The following is a 21,408-nucleotide window of genomic DNA, read 5'->3' on the forward strand; positions in this document are numbered from 1 at the left end:
TTTAGTTCATTTTAAAAATAACTTCAAAGTGTAGTTGTGGCAGTTTGTCTGAAAGAACTCAATTTAGAATGTTGTGAGCTGGTTGGTTTTGTTAAAAGCTTAGACATCATTTCTGAAGAATGAGTTGCAGTCACTCTGGAGAGGATGTCTATGAAAACTGGCAGCTGGCTATAGTGTCTCTCAATGGTCTTACCTGAACATGAGCAGGTGCACTGAGGACGTATGTGACAGCACTAGCGATGTCTTCTGCTTTCAAACACTGTACAAGACAAACAATCATTACAAATCTATGCATGAAAAGACATCACACACGCACATGCTCTGTTTACCTTTATGCTTTCATAAACAGCAGCAGCTCTTTCTGGATCGCTGTTGTGATGCCGGAAGGCAAATTCAGTTTCCACTATTCCAGGTGATATACACTATAGCAAAGGAAAACTGACAGGTTATAAAATACTGCATTGCGTCGCGTTTTAACAAGGCTGAGTGTCTGTAACAGCTATTAAATAATAGAATAGAAATATCGTTTTCTCATTCATTTTGATTAATTATAAATAATAGATTTTTTTTTATTACATTATATAATATAGCATAAATAAATTAATTTATCTGGAGAAATGCCTTTGGTGTTATCCAATAGACCATGAAACACAAATCTCAATGGGGTTTTTAGACATTTTCTCAACTGGTTAGTAACAGTTAGTGTATAATCACCCAGTTTCCTACAATTAAGAATGGATGTGTGTGTGTATATGTATGTGCGTGTATGGTCTCACTGTGGCTCTGATGTGTGTTTTGGCTTCCCTTAGCTCTTGTCTCAGCCCCTCTGTCAATGCGGTCACAGCATATTTAGTGGCACAGTAAAAGTGTTCGTCAGTGCTGGGCACCATCCTGTGTCCCCCCATACTGCCGAGAAAAGACCAACAACAGCCTGTATGTGTCAACATCAGGACTGGATGATGTCACCATCTTTATGAGCACATTTCTGCTGTTCAAGCCGAATGTTTAAGGTTCAACCGTACAGTGAAGGATACCTGTTAATATTGATAATGTGTCCGTCATCCACATTCCTCTCCTTCATGGACTGGTAAGCTTCGCGTGTGCAGATAGCGAGAGCGAGTATGTTCACCTGCACACAAAGACAGATGGTGAGTTAGTCAATGATAAAGATGCAACCATTAAACACGTGCACACACTGTCTTAACAAAATACAAATAAGAAATTGTATTTTTCATAAAGCCTATTTTAGGTCAATTAAGATTGTTTACATGATTTTAACACATTTCTCCACTAAATTCACATTACTGTAAGGCAAAAACACGCCAATATGATGCTCGAGTGTTGTGGGTGGTTGCCAGGACATTGCTATACAGTTAATATAGGGTTCTGGGACGTTGCCATGGGGTTGATATTGTGTCCCTGGTAGGGATGGGACGATATGGTTCTCACGATTCGGTTCAATATACAATTCACGATTCGATATTATGGTGATTCAATATAATAACACTTAAATGACAAAGTATGGCAGATAATGTTTTTTTTTTTTTTAATGTTTGCGCAAAATGCATATTATAATTTCTAATCAAAATAACGTTTTTAATACACAATATAAATGCTCAAAGTTTAAATAATATGAGTTTCTCATACACCTTTCTCTCTAAGAAAAGATCACAAACAAATGAGCCTTTAAAAATAGTGGGATATATTCAGGCTGATCAGGTGCAGAACAAACAATAGTACTGAAAAAGCATGTGAAAGTGTATATTTATTTTTTATAATTTGTTTTTCATCATTATTATAATCATATACTTACTTTTTTTTAAATAAAAATTCTACATTCTATCAATTAATATTATTTAATGAAATTGTATATAGAATAATGATATGAGCTGTCAATGTTTGAAATAATATGTACAATTTACAAGTATTTACATTAAGTTTACATTCACTTGTATAACAAGCGCTATAATGGTACTGTCTCTTTAAGAGTTCCACATGCATCTCACAGACTCACACAGGTGTTCCGGTTCATTTATTAACGAAAAAAGTCTAGTTTTTTTAGCGTGTCTGTGCTATTTGTTATTAAAATTAATATTATTAACAGTTATGATCGCATGGACAGAAAACAATGTTTCAAATTTCAAAATCGGGTGTTCTGGATGGTTGCTATGCAGTTGATAGGGTTTTCTGGATGGTTGCTATGCAGTCGATAGGGTGTTCTGGATGGTTGCTATGCAGTCGATAGGGTGTTCTGGGTGTTTGCTATGTGGTTGATATTGTGTTCTTGGTGGATGCCATGCGGTTGATAGGCCGTTCTGGTTGATTGCTATGCAGTTGATAGGGTGTACTGGATGGTTGCTATGCAGTTGGTAGGGTGTTCTAGGTGGTTGCTATGCAGTTGATAGGCTGTTCTGGGTGTTTGCTATGTGGTTGATAGGGTGTTCTGGGTGGTTGCCATGCAGTTGATAGGGTGTAGTGGGTGGTTGCTATGCAGTTGGTAGGGTGTTCCAGGTGGTTGCTATGAAGTTGATAGGCTGTTCTGGGTGTTTGCTATGTGGTTGATAGGGTGTTCTAGGTGGTTGCCATGCAGTTGATAGGGTGCTCTGGGTGGTTGCTATTCAGCTGTTAGGGTGTTCTGAGTGGTTGCTATGCAGCTGATAGGGTGCTCTGGGTGGTTGCTATGCAGTTGATAGGGTGTTCTGGGTGGTTGCTATGCAACTGTTAGGGTGTTCTGGATGGTTGCTATGCAGTTGATAGGCTGTTCTGGGTGTTTGCTATGTGGTTGATAGGGTGTTCTGGGTGGTTGTCATGCAGTTGGTAGGGTGTTCTGGGTAATTGCTATGTGGTAAGTCGGGTGTTCTGGGCAGTTTTTATGTGGATGATACTGTGTTATTGGTGGTTGCTATTTGGTTCATAGGGCATTTTGGGTGGTTGCTATGCGGTTGGTCGGGCGTTCAGGGTGGAGTTTAAAGCTTTGGGATAGGAGTTTGTTCAAATTACTTACACTTAAATTCCACAAAGTAAACTTAAATGAGCAACTGTAATAGTTCCTTGACTAATGTTTGCAAGTTATTACGTGTGTGTAACTCACATCAATCATATTCCTCCATCCTTCTGTCTTTCCGCTGAGCAGAGGTTCGTTGTGTGCCAGTCCTGCATTGTTGATGCACACGTCCACTCCCTGATGTAAAGTCTTAATGGCCGAGAACATGGACAGAATCTCCTCCTCATTACACAGATCACATTTATACGGGATCAAAATGCCGCTGTATCCTGCGCTCTGACACTCCGCGACCAACTTCTGTACCGAGAGAAGACAAGAGCAGATGTTTGAATTAGATCAATCATGAACTCTTCAGAAACATATGACAAGAGTGACAACAGCCTGAGCAAATTGTGCATAGTATTTTTAAAAGAGGAAAACAGTTTGAAGTTTTATGGTAAAGTTCTGCTAACAGGTGTTAACTACTCTAACCCTACCACACCCTGGTTGACCGTTTAATTGCTGGGGAATTGATTGGATCATGAAAAATGGGCATTACATACCAGAATGCGTTTGGAGGGGAGGGGTTGGAAAATAAGATGGGTTGGTAAAGCCCCACGAAAAGAAAAGTTACAGAGACAGAGCAAGTTATTACATTTTGATGAAAGGACATTTTTTGCACAGATGAATCATTTACAATAAGACCAGGAATTAAATGAATGAAATATAAAGAAATTAAATGGGGTCAATGTTGATTTTATGGGCAAAAAATAAAATAAAATAAAAAATCAGCCCTGCCCACTGATGATGATGTCATTAAGTAAACAGAAACAATAGTTGGAGGTACATGAACAGTGAAAGTGATGATGGGCTTTATGAAGGCCAGCTGAGGTGTCCAGATTTTGTTAGAGTGGACAGACGGATGCCCACATGCCCGCACACACACACACACACTTGCTGTCACTGTATGACAGACTGAATAAGATCCAGACAGACAGGAAAAGCCACAGGCTCAGTGACACAGTTTGACTCGTCTAGCTCTCAGTCGCTTTTCATCTCTTCTGCACTCTTTTTGGCCCCTGTTTGTCTCCCTGCATCGCTCTTTTCCACTCTTAAAGGAATAGTTTACAGAAAAATGAAAATTCTCTCATCATATGTTAACAGACCAAATTTCACATTAAAAGCTGTGAAATGGACAACAAATCTCAACAAAAATGGCAGAGTGACATCATCAACACCAAACTCGAATTAGTTACTGTGTTCTTGACCAAACATCTTTGACATTAAACTGACATGATCCGTTCCTCAGCTGATGGTTTGGGACCAACGTCTGATCCCTAAAAGAATATTCAGACTTAAGCTTGTAAAAGAGACTCACATGGGGCTCAACACTTTACACGCAAATCACAATGATGATGACAATAAAAAGATGAGCTTTGAATGATTGCTACATGACAATTAATGGAAAGTGAAAACAAACACAACAACCAACAGCATAAATACAAGTAGCAAAGAGTCCAAATGTAAAAGTATGACAGTAACACTTCAATTGACATAATTTATTCATGCCGCAGTGCATGCTGAGAGTTCTCTTGACTTCAGCAGAATAGTTCAATAGCTTATTACAAGTTCAACCAACAAAAACTTGGATAAGAAAGTTAGTTTAACTCTACATTTTAAAAATCTTTTTTGGATAAAAATATTTATTTTCCAATGCATTGGGATCTTCAGTCGATCTCGATTCTTAAATCCCAAGATCGATCTTTTACTCTGTGCGCAACCCTCAAAGGAAATCACTCAAATCTGCTAATTCAATTTTGCGATATGCGACTAAAAATGTGATCCTCTACTGTCTGGTAAATGTTCAGATTTCACTCACCAGTGATTGTGTACTATAGCGGCGATGAAGTTCAGCACAGTGTTGAGAGTGGTTTGACTCGTTCCATGTAATAAGTGTCCAAAGACGAGATCCACGCAATCCATTTTTCATTGAATAATGTCTATTTAAATATACTTTCTGTTCTTTACAGTCAATTGTTGATCAAAAACAACAAGAAACAAGCATTTAATTTTAATCACACAAAGCTCGGATGAGGTAAAGCCTCTCTAAAGTCTCTCTCTCGTTAATATGCGCTCATTTACTGACACTCTTTACAGAACTGCCAGTTTTCTTAAAGAGACAGTACCAGATTTAACACGTGTTCAACAAATCAATGTCAATACTTTATAAATAATACAAATAATTAAAATAATTAAATACTTTAAAAATGTTAAATACTTTTTAAATATGTAAATAGCACAAATTATGCATGTAAACAAGTAACAAAATATATGTAATATAATATATTTGTTGATGGAACTCATGAATTTGTTCATTTTTAAAAAGCTAAAATGTGACCAAAATGATGAAAAACTAATAAAATGGTACAATTAATATTTTCGTAATGTATTTGGAAGGAGCACCCAGGATATTCTTAAAAAAAAAAATCACCTTATGTGTTCCACTGAAGTAAGTACGTCATACAAGTATGAAACAACATGTGGGTGAGTAATGATGACAGAATTTTCATTTCTAGGTAAACTATCCCTTTAAACTTGGAACTTAACATCTTAAAAAATGACACATCACCTTTGAGCCTTAAATTACAATAAGATAAAAGCAAATACATTAATTTGAGGGAAAGATGCATATCAAGTATGGAGAGAATACAGAGCTATTCTTACGAATGAGTCGACTGAGCTCACAACCGATTGGTTTTTTTTGGGGACATAGCTGAGCTTGTGATTGGCTTGTGCCCAGACCACACAGACTAGGGGCAGACTAGGACACCAGAAAGATGATGCCAGAGAGAGGAGAGGATTTGGCACTTAGTGTGAGTGTGTAGTACTGGCTGAACCCTCGTTGCCAGTTCACAACACTGAAGCGTCTTTGGTGCCGCAGCCAAACAAACAGTCTGACCCATTTGAACACACACTTCCAAAGATGACAAAGCCCAAGGCTGTACTTTGTACACCAACACCCTAATGATTTATTATATGCACTCTAATGACTTAATTATATAATACAATCGAAACATTTAATAGAAAATTCTTTTAATCTCCAATGATGACACATACTAATATACACACACCCAGTGCTTGTCTGTGGCTCTGGGCTGGGAAATTTCCAATGAAAACATTTAATAAATGGGTGCTTGACATTAGCATGAAAAATTAAGAATTTATTTTATCATATTGCTCTTGCAAAAATAATAATAAAATAAACATGATAATAATGAATAAAACATATCTATCTTAATCATATAATACAGATTTTTATTTAAAAATGCTATCATATCTAGAAAAGTAAATCAACAATATCTATAAAAAGTAATAAAATATGATAACAAATAAAATATATTTATCTTAAAATATGGATAAAATAAATTCCAAGTTTTATTTTAAAAATGTTATCAAATTGCTCTTGCATACCCTGAAAAGTAATTAAAAACTATACAAATAATAATAGCAAAATAAATATAATAAAATATATTTATCTTAATCGTATAATATGGATCCAGTAAATGTTTATTTTATTTTTTTCAATTCTACAAAAGTAATTAATAATAACAATGAAAATATTTTATTTGTTAATTATTTAATTATTTTTATAGTTATTGTTTATTACTTTTGAGCAAGAGCAATATGGTAACATTGATTTTTTTTATTTTTATGTAAAAACATTTTTATTTACTGTATCCACATTATACGATTAAGAAAAATACATTTAATCTGCTATATTTATTTTATTACTTTTTATATAGTTGTTAATTTTCAGGTAACATATTTAAATAAAACTTTATTTTATATGATTAAGAAATATATTAAATTAGTTTTGTATTTAATTATATTTCTTAATCATGTAATATAGATAAAATAAATTACACATTTTATAAAAGTATCATATTGCTCTAGCACACCTAAAGAAATAAAAACTATAAATAGTGACACACCTCAGTGCTAGGGGCTTGTTCAAATCCCTAATTTATGAGCAGTATCGCAATATGCTTGTCTTAGCAAACACCACTAATAAAACATCCAGGATGTGTAAGATTTTAATGAAAATATTGAGAACCACGTGGCAGAAAGCAATACATTCATACCAAAATATCCACACTGTAAGACTCAGAATGCACAAGTGAAATCAATAATGCCACATGCATTATGTAACGTTAGAGAGTAGGACAGGCAGGAGACAAAGACGACGATGATGTGGAACCCAAGTACCGTTTTATTTTAAATCCAAAGTGAGAAACGATAAATCCAAAAACGTGAATCAAAAGTGAAAACAAAACAGAATATCAACCAGACTCTAAACTAAATTTGACTTGACTATAAACAATGACTTGATGTAACTAGACAAGACTAAACTTGACTAACAGCATAAACAGACACAACATTACACCAACAAATCTCAGCTAAGACAATGGCAAACATGAGGGCTATAAATACTCAGACAAGGGTAAACTAGATAACAAGACAACCAATGAAGTGGCAGAAATGATAAACAGGATAACAAGACAATGAAACATGAACCAATGAAAAGACAGAACTAATAAACAGATAACAAGACTATAAACAAGAACCAAGTCTAATAAAGATGGTGGAACATGATGGTCACATGACAAACAAGGAACAGGAACAAGGACGAGAACTTTCACAATAAAAGATGGTGAGCACAGGGGAGGGAGGATCCGGAAGAGGAAGCGAGTGGCAGACCGGATAGCGAAAGAGAAAACAAACGAAGTTTTGGAACTGTTTTTTTTCCTCCCCAATTTGGAATGCCCAATTCCCAATGCGCTCTAAGTCCTCGTGGTGGCGTAGTGACTCGCCTCAATCCGGGTGGCGGAGGATGAATCTCAGTTGCCTCTGTGTCTGAGACCGTCAATCCGTGCATCTTATCACGTGGCTTGTTGAGCGAGTTACCGCGAAGACATAGCACGTGTGGAGGCTTCACCCTATTCTCCGCGGCATCAACGCACAACTCGCCACACGCCCCACCGAGAGCGAGAACCACATTATAGCGACCACGAGGACGTTACCCCATGTGACTCTACCCACCCTAGCAACAGGGCCAATTTGGTTGCTTAAGAGACCTGGCTGGAGTCACTCAGCACACCCTGGATTCGAACTCGCGACTCCAGGGGTGGTAGTCAGTGTCTTTACTCGCTGAGCTACCCAGGCCCCCTCAGTTTTGGAACTGTTAAATCGATCTGTTTAAAGATTTCACTGGAGATTATGAAATCTCGAGGGAATCGAAAGGGGAATGGATCAGAGACTAAAAAGGGTGCGGAAGGAGAAGATGAGGACGAAATGGAGGTAGGATGCACACAAGTAGAGGGAACGAGTGGAAATAAAGGATCAAATAAGAGGAAAAAAGGGAAGCAGGATAAAGTTCTACAAGATGGTGCATTAATGATAATGGAGAAATGAGAGTCAGAAAAGCAATGAACATTGGGATGGTATGTAAACAGGCAGTAGTAAGCAGTAGGAGTATAGGTCAGAAAGTATTGCTGAGCGGAGTAATTACAGGAGTTCCGGTAGAAGTAACGATGAAAAAAATGTAGATGACGGATGTAGAGTAGACAGTCTATCGGTACATCTAAAGTTTGATGGAGGTGTCCTACCAGATGGAGTTAAGTTAGGATTCATCAGTTATCCAATTAGACCATATGTGGCTCCCCCATTAAGATGCTACAACTGTCAAAGATATGGGCATATAGCTACAGTTTGTAAGTCAAAGAAGAGATGTGCTCATTGCGGTGGGGAACATGATTATGTAAAATGTGGAGAGGGAGTGGAGGTGAAATGTTGTAATTGTGGAGGAAATCATAGTGTGACATATGGGGGGGTTGTGAGGTTAGGAAAAGAGCAGTGGAAATACAACAAGAGGTAGCTAAGAACAGTGTATCATACACGGAGGCTGTGAAAAAGGTGGATATAAAGAAGAAACAGAGAGGAAAAGAGAGAGTGGTGAATGCTGAGAATGAAAGAACATATGGAAAGATGGATAGTAAAAGAATAAAAGAAGATACACTGATAGTAAGAAAAAAAAACGTCTTGCTGTTTATAGCTGAAGTAATAAACTGCACAGCTCAGACAGGGAAAAGGACAGCAAAGATTAAAATTATAATGAAAGCAGCAGAAAGATACTTAGATGTCAAAGAGCTGACATGGGAAACAGTAAGAGAAGGATTAAGCATGGATATTCAACCTAGTCAGGAAGCATGTTGTGGTTAATAGTTATGTTGTTATCAATCCTTCAATGGAATTTGAAGGATATATTAACTACATGCAGGTTAAACCTGAAGTGATATGCATTGAAGAGACATGGCTAAACCCTAAAATTGATTTTGGTATGAAAGGATACACAAGTATAAGGAGAGATCGGGAAAATGGTTAAGGTTGAGGATGTATAACGTTGATAAAATCAGGATTACCATATAAGGTGGTAGGTAAAGATATATCAATGGAATATATGGATGGGAAATTGGAGTTATGTGATAATACATTTTTACAACTCATGTCAAAGTTTAATACTAAAGGAATTAGAAAGTATAGAAGGTTTAAACGGGGATAGAGTAATTTGGTGTGGAGATTTCAATGCACATAATACCATATGGGGAGGAATTATTAATGACACAAATGGGATGGTGGTTGAAGAATTGATGGATTTAAAGAACTTCGTATGCATTAATGACAGCAGTTAACAAAGGCTTGAAATCAGTACAAGACCTAACTCTGGTTTCGGCCACATTAGGAGGCAATACAAATTGGGAAGTATTAGAGGAATGTACGATTGGAAGTGATCACTTCCCAAGAGTAAGTACAATCATAAGTACAAATGAGATAAGGAGGATGAATCAGGAGGTTGCTGGTAAATGGATTTATGAAAAAAAAAAAAAAAAAAAAAACTGGGAAGAATTTTTAGGAATGACTGATGAGGGATTGAAACAAATTGAGATAAAAGGAAGCAGCATAGAAGAAATTAATTCAAAAATAGGTACAGTTTTACAAAATGCAGCAATAAAATGTATCTCTAGAAGTAAGGGATGGAGGTTGGGAAAGTTAGTGCCTTGGTGGAATGAAAAGTGTAATATAGTGATTAAGGAAAAGAGGAAAGCTTTAAAAAAATGGAAGAAAACACATAATTGACTTAATATGATAAAATAAGAAAAGCCCAAGTGGAAGTGAGAAGGAAAATTAGGAGAACAAAAAGTGAATACTGGAAATATATCTTTGCAGTAGTATAGGTAAAAGTACTCCAATACAGAAATACAAAGTCTGGAATATGATTTTTAAAAATTGAGCGGTATCAGAAAAGAGTTTCAATATCCAGTGCTAAATTTGGATGTTGAAAGTGCAATAAATGATGATGAAAAAGCGGATATGTTTCGAAGGGCATTTATTACAATTAATAGCTCAGACAATCTGACAAAAGTTTGTAAAGAACTAAGAGAGAAGTTGAGAGAATATCCAAATCTCACTGCAAGGAAGCCACCAATGGAGGATCCATTGGATGTTCCCATTTCCTATCCCGAATTAAAAAGAGCATTAAAGAGAATGAAAACATCAGCTCCAGGACATGACGGAATAAGTTACGATATGCTAAAACAACTTAGTGAGGAATCCTTGGCAGTGATTTTAAAGTTTTATAACAGAATATGGAATGATGGAGAATTACCGAGTAGCTGGAAAGAAGCATTAATAATTCCTATAAGGAAACCAGGGAGAGACCCGAGCACCCCACTGAATAACAGACCAATAGCTTTGACTGTCCATTTATGTAAATTAATGGAAAGAATGATTATGGATAGGTTAATGTATCACCTAGAGAAGGAAAATTTATTCTCTCAATATCAGAGTGGCTTTAGATGTGGAAGAGGAACACTGGATCCTATTATATATTTAGAAATAGATATAAGGAAAGCTTTAGTAAATAAAGAACGATGGGGCAGTATTTTTTATATTGAAAAAGCATATGACATGTTATGGAAGGATTACTGATAAAGCTAGTCCAACTGAATATAAGTGGAAGAATGTAATGTTTTAATTGGATTAAAAATGTCCTTCTAAAGAGAACAATTGGTGGAAATATATCTAATGAAGGTCTGGTAGAAAATGGTACTCCACAAGACAGTGTTAGAAGTCCATTATTGTTTATCATCATGATTAATGATGTTTTCTCAGCAATTAACGATAGAATGGGAAAGACATTATTTGCAGACGATGGGGCATTATGGATTAGAGGTAACAATATAGAATATACTGTCCATACTATGCAAACAGCTCTAGATCAAGTTGAGAAATGATCTTTAGAATGGGGCTTTACATATTCAGTGGAAAAGACACAAACTAATTTCTTCACTAATAAGAAAATAAATGAGAACTTAAATTTGAGGTTATACAACAAAATTCTAAATAGAGTTCCAGTAGTGAGATTCTTAGTTTTATGGTTTGACAATAAACTTACATGGAGGATACATATTGATAAAATTGTAGAAAAATGTAAAAAGTCAGGTCGTGATTAGGGAGCTGATAGAACAGCTCTGAAGACTACATATGAAACAATGATTAGAACAGTGATTGACTATGGTTGCATTGCTTATGGATTGGCCTCAAAGACTCAGTTAAGTAAACTGGAAAAGATAGGTCGCAAGCATTATGAATCTGTTGTGGAGCATATCCATCTTCTCCAATAGCGGCATTACAGGAAGTGATGAGGGAGATGCCCCTACGCTTAAGACACCAACAATTGCAAATGACATACTGGGTTAATCTATCAGGACAGAATGGGTTTCATCCTACCAAAAAAGTACTAGCTCCATGCTGGGAGTATGGAAAAGGTAAGAACACCAGCTTTGGTTGGATAATAGATAACATTATCAATGGATCATATCTGAAAAAGTATGAATGTACCACAATAGTAGTTTGGCCATTAATACCAATGTGGATTTTACCTCATCCTAGTGTGGATCTTACTTTGTTGGAATTAAGGCAAGGAAAAGAACAGAAGGAGCTAGAAGTGAAAATAGTGAGGAATCTTATATGGACAAAGTATGATCAATACACTCAGATCTACACAGATGCATGGGATTCGCCTATATTATTCCAAACCTTAAAGTTGAAAGGATTTCAGACTTTGTTTCAGAGAACTATTAGCAATAATGATAGCATTACAAAAAGTATATGATATGAGGATAGATAATGCACTTATTTGTTCGGACTCTAGTTCAGCACTAATCAGTCCAGAAGCTCAAAAGTCAGAGTCAAGACAAGATATTGTACTATGGATACTCCACCTATTACTTATAATGAAACAATATAATATAAAAGTTCAGTTTTTGTGGGTACCAGCGCATATTGGTGTAGAGGGACATGAAAAAGCAAATAAGTTGGCAAAGCATAATATGAATAAGCAGGATATTGATATGCAAATAAAATATAGTAGATCAGAGATTGAATCAATAATTAAAAAGCAAATAATTCATTCTGAATTAACCACAAAAAAGGTAGACATCTTCACTCAATACAAACACGAGTGGGGAAAGGTAGGATTTCAGGAGGTAATAGGAAAGAAGAGTGTGTAATATCAAGACTCAGAATAGGACATACAGGACTAAACAGTACATTGCATTTAATAGCAAAACATCCAACAGTTTATGAAAATGGTGTGGAGTCAGTGAAACGGTAGAACATGTTATCATGCAGTGCAGTAAATGTACAAATGAAAGAAATAAAGTTTGGAGCTCTCACTAGAGCAGCTGAACACGCAGCGCTGGTGAGTAGTTTATATGTTTATATAATGTTTAATGGCGGTAATGCACTTGATAGTATGTGATCCGCCATTAAAAAGGAAGGAAGAAGAAGAAGAAGAAAATAAAAGACATGTAATCAAAACCTGAAAACATGAACAAAAACCCACAAACACGTGGCACATTAACAGCACAAGAACTCAAAAGCACTGAGATTACATTTACACATAGAGATGGGTTGTGTTCTCAAATACAGTTAATCTTTTCTTATGACACAGCACAGGAAAAGAAACCTAGTGACATTAAGAGCTGTTTAGGGATTTCTAAGCCATAAATAAACACCTCAACACAACCTCTTTCCCTTCCCATGTCTCGTTGCAACTCTACTGAAGAGTAATTTGGCCTGTCACTGTAAATTCTCATCTTCATTAGCAGAGCCGAGCAGCCCAGTGAAACAAGATGTGTACGAAAGACCAGTGTTGGGGAGTAGTTAACTAAAATCAGCGACTAACTTAACTACATTTTTCAGTAGCAAGAGAGTAGCTCAGCTATTTTCACAATTGTGGAGCATTTTCTGTAAAGAGCTACATTTTCCAACAAGTAGCGCTGTAGCATCACAAAACACTTCATTTGTCACACTGTATTGTGCATGCAGCAATGGAGCTGAGGGAGTAATCAAACACACCTAAAACGGCCTCTCTTGCTCATGTAGTGCTGGGAAAAACACATCACTTAAGTGAAATGTTTTTTTCAGACAGTTCATGTATGAAGGGGTTCAAATAAACAATTCCCTTATATTTACTGTTGCAAACTCCGATTTATTTGAATGAGTTGGCTCTTTTGGACGGTTCAAGTAAATTAACTAGTAAATCGATTCACTGATCTACTTGAGCCCTGCACAACCTTAAAGGGACTTTGCCTTCTTTCTTTTTTTTTTTTTTAAGTGAAATACTGAGTTATTTGCTGCTGTTTATCACCATATTTCTATATATTAAGTATAAATGAATGCTCAGTTTAATGTTGCCACCCTATTTAACCGAAATGAATCAGAAAGATTCTTAAGAAAGATTCTGAGGGGGGCCTGGGTAGCTCAGCGAGTACTGACGCTGACTACCAACCCTGGAGTTGCGAGTTCGAATCCAGGGCGTACTGAGTGACTCCAGCCAGGTCTCCTATGCAACCAAATTGGCCCGGTTTCTAGGGAGGGTAGAGTCACATGGGGTAACTTCCTCGTGGTCATGATTAGTGGTTCTCACTCTCAATGGGGTGCGTGGTAAGTTGTGCGTGGATCGCGGAGAGTAGCATAAGCCTCCACATGCTCGGAGTCTCCATGGTGTCATGCACAACGAGCCACGTGATAAGGTGCGCGGATTGACTGTCTCAGAAGTGGAGGCAACTGAGACTTGTCTTCCACCACCCGGATTGAGGTGAGTAACCACTCCACCAGGAGGACCTACTAAGTCCTCAAGATGGTGCCGAGTACGGCTGCTGTGTTGCGAGCTCTGACCCAATGTTGCAGTTTTTTGTTTGTTTTGTCTACAATTCTTATGTTTTTTGTCTTGGATGTTGTCTGCCTTATTTTCTACGATAGACAAACACTTTTGGACATTGGTTCTGCAATAGCACACCGAAAACTGGACTTTAAATACCTCAATGCCGACCCACTGTTTACAAACACGACAGCGGAGCCCTTTGTCTGGGCAGCCCGGCCGCGGAAATGAAGCAGGAAAAGGGGAAGGAGAGCCGGCGTTCTCATCAGACTAAGACGTCGCACAAATCGACCAAATGTTCAGTCTCTGGACAACAAGCTCTGCGAGCTGAGAGCATGGATCTCTTCCCAATGAGAGACGAGGGACTGCTGCATTATCTGCCTTACAGAAACTTGGATGTCTGCGGAGATTCCAGACTCAGCCTTCAAACCCACGGGGTTCTCCGTGCACCGAGTGGACAGAGCGAAAGACCTCTCAGGTAAAAGCAGAGGTGGTGGTATATGTTTTATGATCAACAAATCCTGGTGTGATCAGAGGAACGTACATTCTATCAAGTCTTTCTGCTCTCCTGATCTGGAATTTCTCATGCTTCTGTGTCGACCATTCTGACTACCGAGGGAATTCACAGCGGTCATTATCACAGCTGTGTACATCCCGCCACAAGCCGACACAGACTGGGCACTCAAGGAACTGTATGGGATTATAAGCAAGCAGGAAATCGCACACCCTGAGGCCGTGTTCATTGTGACCGGGGACTTTAACAAAGCCAACTTCAAGTCAATAGCACCGAAATACTACCTACACATCAGTTTCAACACATGAGGGGACCGGGTTTTGGACCATTGCTACTCTCCCTTCCAGGATGGTTACAAATCCCTCCCCTGCCCACCATTTGGCAAATCGGACCACTCTTCCATTCTGCTTCTACCCACTTACAGACAGAAACTGAAACAGGAAGCACCCGCCCTCAGAACGATCCAGTGCTGGTTGGACCGATCAGATTCTACGCTACAAGACTGTTTTGATCACACGGACTGGGAGATGTTCCGGTCCGCCTCTGATGACATCGAGGTCTACGCTGATACCGTAACATGTTTCATCAGGAAGTGCATAGATGACGTAGTGCCGACCAAAACTATACGGATCTACCCTAACCAGAAACCATGGATTAATAGCGATGTTCGTGCAGGTACTTAACGCGCGGACCTCTGCTTTTAATTCCAGGAATGCAGAGGAGCATAAACAAGCCAGTTATGCCCTCCGCAAAACTATCAGAACAGCCAAACGCCAGTACAGGAACAAGATTGAAGGACAGTTCAACACCACCGACTATAGAAGCATGTGGCAGGGAATTAATATCATCACGGACTTCAAAGTGAATAAAAACTCCACTGTGAAAACCGCTGCCTCTCTCCTGGAAGAGCTTAATACTTTTAATGCTCATTTCGAGAGAAATAACACCGCCCTCGCGGCCCACTATATATATATATATATATATATATATATATATATATATATATATATATATATATTTTGTTTAACATTTTTTGTTTTTATTTTATTTTATATATAATTGTATAGTTTTGGTGACTCTACCATTATCCTAAAATATGACCAAATGTAATTAAAATGAATATAATTTTAATCATCAATTTAATTAGACCACAGGTAATTACTGCCTTATTTTCTAAATTTTATAACAATAATTTAATTCCCACAAAGAGGAATTTCTAGCTGATATATTTTATATAATATATATTTTTATATTATACATTTGTATAATTTATAAATGTATTTGTGTACTTTTTTTAAAATTTTTATAATGTAAACATATTTTATATATTTTAGAGCTGAGCATAGTATACATAGATTGTATTGCTTTCCACAACTTTTCTAGCCCTAGAAATCACAGTTTTAATATTCCAGAATGGCATATACTCTTACTCTTTCCTTATCTATATGACTATATGACACATATTGTAATATGGTAGTATGCACACTTGGGAGGAAGTGTGTTTAATGAGAGAGACCAGTGAAAGACAACTCACACAGTGTGTGCTGATTAGACACACACACGCACACACACACACACATAGACTTCCCCTGTGATAGATTGTAGCTGTCCAAAGGTTGGGTGGAATCGTTAATCAGAGTGATTAATATCTGACTCATTAAAATTACTCAATCCCAGCAGACGGCATCAGGATCATTAGTGATCGATCATTACCGCAACCTCTGTCCTGAGACTCGATGATTCAGTTAATGTGATTATTGTTATAATAGAAGAGTTGTATTGGCTGGACCGTACCAAACAAGATCACTGACTGTGCTGTTAAACTGAAGGCCATTCTGAGAATTGATCAAATTGAGAGGAGAACAGAACAGACAAAAGAGAGGAACAAAGAGAAGAGGGGAGGGTGTGGTCAGGATAAGTGTTGTGTAACACACCTAAACTAACCTGTATGACCAGATTTCATTAACCGGCTCTGATTGACACACAGATCTGTGCTGCACTTCACTATAAATAAACTCTGCACAACAGAGAACAAACCACAATACAGACAGAGGGTGGAGAGCAATACAATCTGTGAGTATAAGTGAGACAAAAGAAAATATATTTATACTACCAGTTTAGACACGCATTTGACTGCATTTATTTTTCTCATGATCTGAAAAATCTTTTGATCTAAAGGCTTATACGCCTAAATTTCAATTCCGATTCACATGGGTATAGTTCAGTTATAATGTCAATTTTATGTACTTATGAAAGAAATTCTCTTTCAGCTAAAGCTCATCTATCACAAATTAGCTTTTCAAAAACACACACACACACACACACACAAATGCTGTCCGCACACTGAATCGAAATTCAGACTATAAAAAAAAAGGTCAGGCAAAAATACGATTTATTTATTTTTGAATTTGTATGGTAAAAAAAGTACAAAGTGCAAACTTATGTGCAACAATACTTTCTGTATATATGCTTTTTAAAAATGTACAAATTCCATGTATTCCCACCGCAACACACCAGAGACTCTTATTTTGAAATTACTAAGACTTGACAGGTTACAATACTCTATATTAAACAAATGAAGCTTTTTATAGCTTATATATTCACCAGATGAGGTTAAATGAGGAAAAAGTTTATTATTATTCACAAGATATGAAGTTGGATATACAAAGCATGTGCAAATTTTTTGTGTGTCTAAATTTTTACTTTCACGCCCTCGCTTCAATGTAGAACACTTGATTTTCTAATCAAAATAACAAAATATGCATTGAAGTGATATACTGCATATTAATCAGTGCAGGTAGTTGTTTTTTTGGAATATATATATATATACACACACACACACAAAAGCAACTACCTGCAACAGCCTCTACTGTATTTATTACTATTTTTAAGTATTTACATTGATATGTTGAACAAGTGCTGAAACAGTACTGTCTAAGAACAGCGAGCGTCTCATGAGTTTTCATCCATGCATTTTTATGCGAATTTTGGGATATCGCAGAATGGAAAAACCAAGATGCACATACAATTTTTGAAATGCACACGAATGCACATTTGAAGTAGACAATGTTTTATTCAGTAAGAAGACGTGCACATAAACTATAATGGAAACACATTTACCAAAAATATTTCTAAAGAATTTATAGGAATATAGATGCGCACCAAAAAAATCATTTGGCTTTACCTCAACAAGCCATGTGAATACTAGGCAGGGCGATGTGTACAAAATATTTTTGCGATAATTGCCATAAAATATACTGCGATATCCGATTACATCGTCAACCCCCCCCCACCCCACCCCGCTGAGGGTCGGTGAATTTTTTTGCTTTATTTATTTTGCTTTAAAAAGTGTGTTCATTTATTGACACATGAAAAACAAACAAAAGACATTTCTACATTCAAATGGCACTTTAATCTGAACGAAAAAAGCAATAAAATAACGAAGTGATCAAAAAATCGTATTTAACCACCTTCCCAAATCCAAACATTGGCACGCACTGGTGGAAAGTAACTAATAATCTACATATTAAGAACTAAAGACAATAATAAATGTAAATCAAAATAAATAAGCCTAATAAATTCCCTTGTGTTCCCAAAATAATGCTGTCAAATGTGTGTTCTTATCGAATTTGTGTTTGTATAGTTTTGGTAATATAGTTAATGCTGCCTAAAGAAAATAGAACTACATTTCAGGTTCAAGGTGAACATGTCTTATTATTTTATGATTTAATCACTTTCGTCTTTGTTTCTTTAATACAAAGATAAATACAGAACCTGCAGAGTTGTGTTCACAATGTATGCCAACCGAGTAGAAATAAAGCGAACTAAACTCACAGCACCTCCTGAGATGGTCTAAGATCATTTGCAGCATTCTCACAGACAACAGTATTCTTGCAAACAGTTTTCAGAAGAATGAAACTCTTTACATGAGCTTGTTCCACATGACAGGCTCGTGCTGCACGCATCTGAACAAACAGCGAATCAGACACGAGCATTGACGGCTTTTCCTTTGTCTGTTCTTAAAAATATAATAAAGTGTTTCTTCAAGCGCGAGTCTTTGTGTCTAACAGCATTTCTTGTCATGTGTCGCTCCGAGACATCTTACAGGTCGCCCGCCTGTTGTGGGTAGATGAGCAAAATTACCTGCGATTGAAATACATTTGGACAAGGAGCTTGTGAACTGGATTCAGCCTCGTCGCATCTGGCGGGTGGCGGGTGTTAGTTTCACACCCTGGCCACGGTTTAATATATTTGCCGACTTCCCAGATCCAAAGTTTTGCCATATCCCGATATTGTCAATCACGTCTGTTCGCAATTGCCGTCAGGATCTTTGCAAGACATCGTCAATATCTGATTACATCGTCCTATCGCCCGGCCCTAGTGAATACATAATTCATCAATATCCTGGCATAGCATCTCAAAGGTTGCTCTGGTTACTTTGAAATGCCATCTGCTGCTGAATGCTGGCAAACATGAAGTTCAACAGAGCGTTTTGTCTGCACACTCTAAACCACAAGTCATTTATTACAATTAATTACAATCAACTTCCATTTTCATTTCTAGTTTGCGCCAATTTCCCCAGCAGTGATGAATTTGCTCTCACACATGGGATGGAAATGATGCTTTATTCGCAATATTATGGTTTTTTATATAAATTAAATTTGCAACTTGGATGGAAAAGTTTGAAAAATTTGAGAAAAAGAAAAATGAAAGAATGAAAGCAAACACATAAAAATGTGCATATGTGTGTGTGTGTGTATATATATATATATATCAAAAGGCTGAAAAATATTAATAAAATTTTTAGCTATGTCACCCAGCCCGAATTCAAAATATTCAATTAAGACAAAATGTACATGGGTTTTTTTTTTCTTAAAAAAAAAATACAATAAATAAATAATAAAAACTTCACGTGTGTGTGTTGGTGTGTGTGTGTGTGTGTAAAGCTTCTGTGATCTTAAGTCTGTAATCTTTAATCTGGTCACTGTTTAGTAACACAAGAATGAGCAGTTCACACCAGTTAAAACCCTTGAGTTTAACAGAAACACCAGACGAGCAAAGTGTGTTGTGGCCATACCATGGTAATACCACTGTACTTTACCATATTCATATAGCATGGTATCTATATATTAATTCATAGTTCTTTAAAGAATACCACAGAATTACCCTGGTAGATGTCCAAAAAACATGGGATTACCATGTCAGCAACAGAAAAAAGTGTGGTAGTACCACAAAAGCATAGTTTTATGAAAAAAGCCTCACAAATGCCACTAACTGAGTAGAAGTCTGATAAGCTTCTCTCCATCAACAGTGCACAAAATGCATACATCCTGTGTGAACATGCACGATGACAGGAGCGTACAGAGCAGCATGATTCCTGAGTCAACACTACGCTATTAAACGTGCCACTCACACTGCAGTGGTGGCATAGAGTTTCATGTGTGTGTGTGTGAATGTCTGACAGTGATGGAGCAAGTGAGAATTTGAGATTTTGTGTCTGTGTGTGTGTGTGTGTGTGTGTGTGTGAGAGAGAGAGAGAGAGAGAGAGAGAGAGAGAGTTTATTGTAGTTTTATATTATATATATAAACTTTCCAAAAGACATCCATAATTCAGTTTAATTACTATATGGTAATTCACACATTTATGGAAGTGCCACTCTTTTTCACTTAATTTATTTTCATTTAATTTCTTGTGCAGAATAACACTTTAATAAAAAGAGAATTCATACTTTATTTAATATTTGCTTTGCAGAATATCACTAATAAAAGAGAATCAATACTGATGGACCACTCATCAAAACATCAATTCCCAGTAAACTTTACAAGCAACAAAAAGTCACAAATTCCACATTTAAAGAGACAAATATCACAGTATACACAGTGTAAAGCCATCAGCCAGGAAATTTAAAGTAACAACACGGTGGCAGATACAGGAGACGATTGAAGGAGATGTCAAAACCACAAACAAAAGGATGTTTAGTATGCAATAGCGTGTTAAATTCCTGTCTGTGCACATCAAGAGAACTAAAAAGATTTTTCCAGATTAAATAAAATGCCGTTGATAGATCTTAAGTGTCATTTTACAGAAATACTCTGTGAAGAGGAATACAAACAAACTAGTAGTGAATGAAACTGGGCCAAATAAGAGTGGAGATGTAGCGCTGCACTCCTGTGCAGTTGATTCAGTCATGAACATAACACAATAATCAATATCTGGGAGATAGTGTAGTCGAGTGTTAGACGGTCCAAAAATAAACACTGGTTCTAGTTTTTGGGTTTGAGAAACTGTAAGTTAACATCAAAGCTTATGAATGCGTACGAGTTTGAGATAAGAAAATGATTTGATGGCAGGTTTGAGTGACAGGACTAAATAAAAGGAACAATGTATATTACTGAGAAAACAATGTTTTCAAGGAAAGATGACATTTTCATTTTGTGCTATTGCAGAGTGTTGCGTGTTGTCCATCCAGATTTGTTCACCAAAGGTTCAGGAATCACAACAGACTATAAATCCTACACAATAACTAGCATGAATGGATTATGAATGGATCACTCTTACTAGCAAAAACTATTCCTAATCAATATCTTTGGCTCACTTTTCAGTGAAAATACTGTTACATTCACCTG

At 36.8% G+C, this 21,408-nt stretch overlaps 1 protein-coding gene across 1 annotated transcript in view; it reads right to left on the bottom strand.

The window, feature by feature from the left end:
• The window catches only part of LOC127440047 (dehydrogenase/reductase SDR family member 11-like), a 42,321-nt gene that overhangs the window by 4,157 nt on the left and 16,756 nt on the right, over positions 1 to 21,408 (bottom strand). Inside the window, exons 2-6 of the mRNA XM_051696427.1 lie at positions 3,092 to 3,301; positions 1,035 to 1,129; positions 777 to 906; positions 330 to 422; positions 194 to 259 (exon numbers count right to left, since the gene is read on the bottom strand). Coding sequence (XP_051552387.1) covers positions 194 to 259; positions 330 to 422; positions 777 to 906; positions 1,035 to 1,129; positions 3,092 to 3,301 — 594 coding nt within the window. The remainder of the gene's footprint in view (positions 1 to 193; positions 260 to 329; positions 423 to 776; positions 907 to 1,034; positions 1,130 to 3,091; positions 3,302 to 21,408) is intronic.

This window comes from Myxocyprinus asiaticus, chromosome 4 (assembly GCF_019703515.2).
Source record: "Myxocyprinus asiaticus isolate MX2 ecotype Aquarium Trade chromosome 4, UBuf_Myxa_2, whole genome shotgun sequence".
NCBI classification, from domain to species: domain Eukaryota; kingdom Metazoa; phylum Chordata; class Actinopteri; order Cypriniformes; family Catostomidae; genus Myxocyprinus; species Myxocyprinus asiaticus.